The sequence below is a fragment of the Sphaeramia orbicularis genome, chromosome 24, assembly GCF_902148855.1.
Source record: "Sphaeramia orbicularis chromosome 24, fSphaOr1.1, whole genome shotgun sequence".
NCBI lineage: Eukaryota > Metazoa > Chordata > Actinopteri > Kurtiformes > Apogonidae > Sphaeramia > Sphaeramia orbicularis.
The window spans coordinates 24,039,729-24,043,684 of record NC_043979.1 but is presented as its reverse complement, the minus strand read 5'-3'; the positions used below and the strand labels follow the sequence as shown (position 1 = coordinate 24,043,684).

Genomic DNA, 3,956 nt, shown 5'->3' with positions numbered 1-3,956 from the left:
CGTCCACAGTATCTTTAATAAACAACAGAAAAAGGCTTATCTGCACTGACGCTTTGTTGCTGCTCAGGTTCTGTTTTTCTGACGGAGTGCTGCGATAGCAAAGGTTAAAAGGCCCCGGGCCACACAGGAAAAAAATTTACATTAAAAAAAAAAAAAACATTCAGCACACAGGGTGTAAATGTGATACAAATATATTTTTTTTATAATCTGTACAACCATTTTTAGACAGTGGACAGTTGAACTTTTATGTGCACATCTATCCAACAGAATGCATTGGCCAAAACAGGCCTGCACGAGTAAAAAAGAACAAAAAATGCATCTGCGGAGTAAAAAAAAGAAAGCATTTTAAAGCAGTCTATCTTTGAACCAGCAAAGACAATCAGTGACAGTATGCATTTAAATAGAATTCAATCTGTCTTTACAGGAACGAAGGAGAGGACGCAAACCCCTCCGTTATTCCCACTCAATATCTGCGAAGATGAAGACATGCGTTTTTTTGTCCCTCGGAAACAAGCAGATATGTGTGTTTTTTCTTGCAAAATTATTGCTCCTTTAAAAAAACAAAACAAAACAAAACAAAAAACAATAGGGGTCCAGTTGCATCAAGACGCCGTTGTTCCACATAACCTCGTTGTGTTGAGCATCTCCTTCAGCTCGTTCTCTGGTTTACCTGCAACCATGAAAGGCCACGTCTGGAAGGAAAACATAAGGAAATGTGAAAATCAGCTCAAAACAAAAAAATGAGCAACTTCCTTTTTGCGGCACCTAAATGTACCAGAAGGGGAAAAAATTAAATATAGGCCATAGGCCAGAGTTTAAATACAATTAAACATGTTAACAGTTAGTTAATGGTTTGCATTTTGTACAAAGTTTCTCCTCCAGTACTTTAATAAATGCAATAAGTCAACTCTTTTACATAATTGTAGAATCCTAATTATAATATATTCAATAATGTTTGCAGATATTTTCAGAAATACATGATCTAACGTTTTGCAGGCCTAATGCATTATTTGGAAAATGAGAAAAAAAAATGCATTTACAGCACTTTAAGCATTTTAACTGGTTCTCTGAGTATTAATATTTCTAGGATTTGTTTGACATTTTACCCTTTCATGCACCTGTTTCATCCTCAGCTATCACCTTGGAGAACTCATATTTGTGAGGCCTACCAGGTGTTAAATCCACACCTTTAAGGAGCTGCTGTGCGTAAAATAAAAATAAACTGTAGTTGTAAAGCAGCTACACTTTTAATGAATATTTCCAATAAGGAGGTTTATGTTCAGGTTTTCCTTGTCCATATGGACCATGCGTCCTCCACACACACACACACACACACACACACACACACACACACACACACACACACACACACACACACACACACACACACACACACACACACACACACACACACACACACACACTCACCAGGTTTACAGGGTGGATATATCCGTTTTCATATTTGTCGTTGGCCAGTATCTGTCGGAGGTGCGCTATGTAGCTGGAGGCCAGGCGCAGAGTGTCCAGTTTGGAGAGCTTGGTGTCCGGGGGGACCCAGGGTAAAGTGGTCTTCAGTCTGGAGAAAGCCTTGGACAGGACGCGCATCCTGGCTCTCTCCCGGGCGTTGGCTGCGTTCCTCTGCACCTGCTTGCCCTCCTGCTGTGCCACACCCTTGGGCGCCGCTTTCCGGGACGCGCTTTTCCTCCTCTTGCCCGGAACGTCCCGCCGGTCTTCGTTTGAGCATGTGCCCTCACAGTTGGAACTCTCCTCCGTGCTCTCGTTGGAGTCTTTTCCGGCGGAGCCAAACTTCAGGATGCCGTCCAGGAGCTCGTCGTCGACATCGCTGAGAGACCCGGTGGACATGGTGGACTGTCTCCGAAGGGAACGGGTTCAAAACATGGGAGCAGGAAGCTTAGGTTGGACAGGAACGGACAAGGTGGACGAGCCCGCTTTGGAGAAGCTTTCTTAAGTGTACGTGAACGCACCAAGGAAGGGACGTTTTATGTCCAGGACCACAGAGGGCGTTTCTTCATACTGGGAGGAGACTGTGGTCCACTGAACTGGTTCCCAGGAGGACACAGACGGCTTCAAAAAGTGGCACATCTTCATTTTTTATGTAGAGAATTCCACTAAAACTGAGAGACAACCAAACTGATGGTGAGTTCATTTGGTTTGCGTCATATTTCCAAATGAATCTAAATAGGAGACATTCCCAGCCAGCATGTCCATGTGGGCCCCAGAAGGGGTACATTTGGGCTGCATATAAGGGTCCTGTGTGGGTTTGTCTGCAGTTTCCATGGTGGCCCCACATGTGTTTGCCCATATCAGAATCAGAATCAACATCCGAATCAGAATCTCTTTAATGTCATTGTACCAAGTACAACGAAATTGAGGTAAAGCTCTCAGGTTCAGTGCAAGAATTTACAGACAGACAACAAATATCAGTAAAAGGCACGGTTATTTACGTAAAAAAAAGTATTGCAAACTACGATATTTGTAAAACATAGAATTTAAGTAGTGCAAATAACATGAAAGATAAATATCGTGGGATAAATAGTGTGAAGAATAAATAATATGTATATTCAGATCTCTGATTCTGATTCTGATATGGGCAAACACATGTGGGGCCACCATGGAAACTGCAGACAAACCCAAATGGGACCCTTATATGCAGCCCAAATGTAACCCTTCTGGGGCCCACATGGACATGTTGGCTAGGATTATATTTTGGATTATAACTGGGTCACATATTGACTTTAACAATTACAACCTGGAGCAGACACAGACTGTGAAATCACAGCAGAGTAAAACTACACAGGAAAAATTAATGTGATCTTTTTTCCAGAGTCAGAAGTGTTTTCCTCAAAAAGAGTAAATTTGACTCTATATTGAGTTTGGAGAGTTCTACCCAAAGAATACTTTTACTGTTTTTAGAGAGGGACCAAATGTTATCTGAGTAGAGTAAAATTTTCTTCAATTTGAGTAAATTTTACTCTGTGTGTGTGTATGGTGACAGTGGCCTTGTGTGGGACATATGTGTGAACAGATTCTACATTCATTTAACTTTAACCCTTTTATACATTAATTATGAGAACCTTAGTCAAGATTTTTTTCCTGAGTGTTCTTAGTCCTCTTTAGGCATGAAAAAAAAAAACAATGCGATTGAAATTTTTTTTATGAACTTATTTTTCATGGAGTTACAAAAATGTCCACTCAGGTGGACACCATGCATTTAATTTTGAAGCAAAGAAACATGTATTTAAAACCCATCATCAGAAAGTAATATACTGTGTGAAAACTGAAATAAAAACATTTTTAATGCAGCTAATCTAATGTTTTCTCACATTTTAACATACTCTAATACTAATTATTACTCACTTCATGGAGATATGAAAAAAAAAAAACCTTTTTGATTAAGAAAAGTGTTAATTACAGTCTAATAACCATTAGCAATTCATTTACACTAAAACATATTACTGCAGATCAGGTTTATCAAGAACAGCAAAGTTACAGTAATGGTATGAATTACGGTGTATGGGATGGTGCATAAACATCCACTGGGTTAGCTGATATGGAACTAAAACAACACAACCCATGAATATACAAGAGAACAGCTGAAGAATAGCTGTCCACTGTAGTGACCACTATGCATGAAAGGATTAATTTCTTTTTCATATTTTTATTGATGCGCAAACAAGAAAACAAAAGGTACATGCCAACACCATGGCACACTGATGTCAACATTAACCAGGTTTGTGAACATCATTACTTTCGGATTTGCTTTTTTTTTTTTTTGGAACAAATAATGAAACCAGACAAACAATACAATGAAAAGAAAACTAAGACATAGTGTAGATAAGATAATTAAACTAGTGACATAAACACATGAAAGGGTTAATTTACTGATATTTGAAGAAATTGCAAACATGCATAATTAGTTACACGTTAAAATAAAA

General features: G+C 39.1%; 1 protein-coding gene across 1 annotated transcript; it reads right to left on the bottom strand.

Annotated features, from left to right (window-relative positions):
- Nucleotides 1–299: 299 nt before the first annotated feature.
- tcf21 (transcription factor 21) lies at nucleotides 300–1,941 on the bottom strand. The gene is made up of 2 exons (XM_030128858.1): nucleotides 1,429–1,941; nucleotides 300–692 (listed from the first exon to the last, which is right to left on the bottom strand). The coding sequence occupies exons 1-2, from the start codon at nucleotides 1,861–1,863 to the stop codon at nucleotides 603–605; spliced, it is 525 nt and encodes a 174-aa protein (XP_029984718.1). The 5' UTR covers nucleotides 1,864–1,941; the 3' UTR covers nucleotides 300–602.
- Between the last annotated feature and the right edge of the window lie 2,015 nt (nucleotides 1,942–3,956).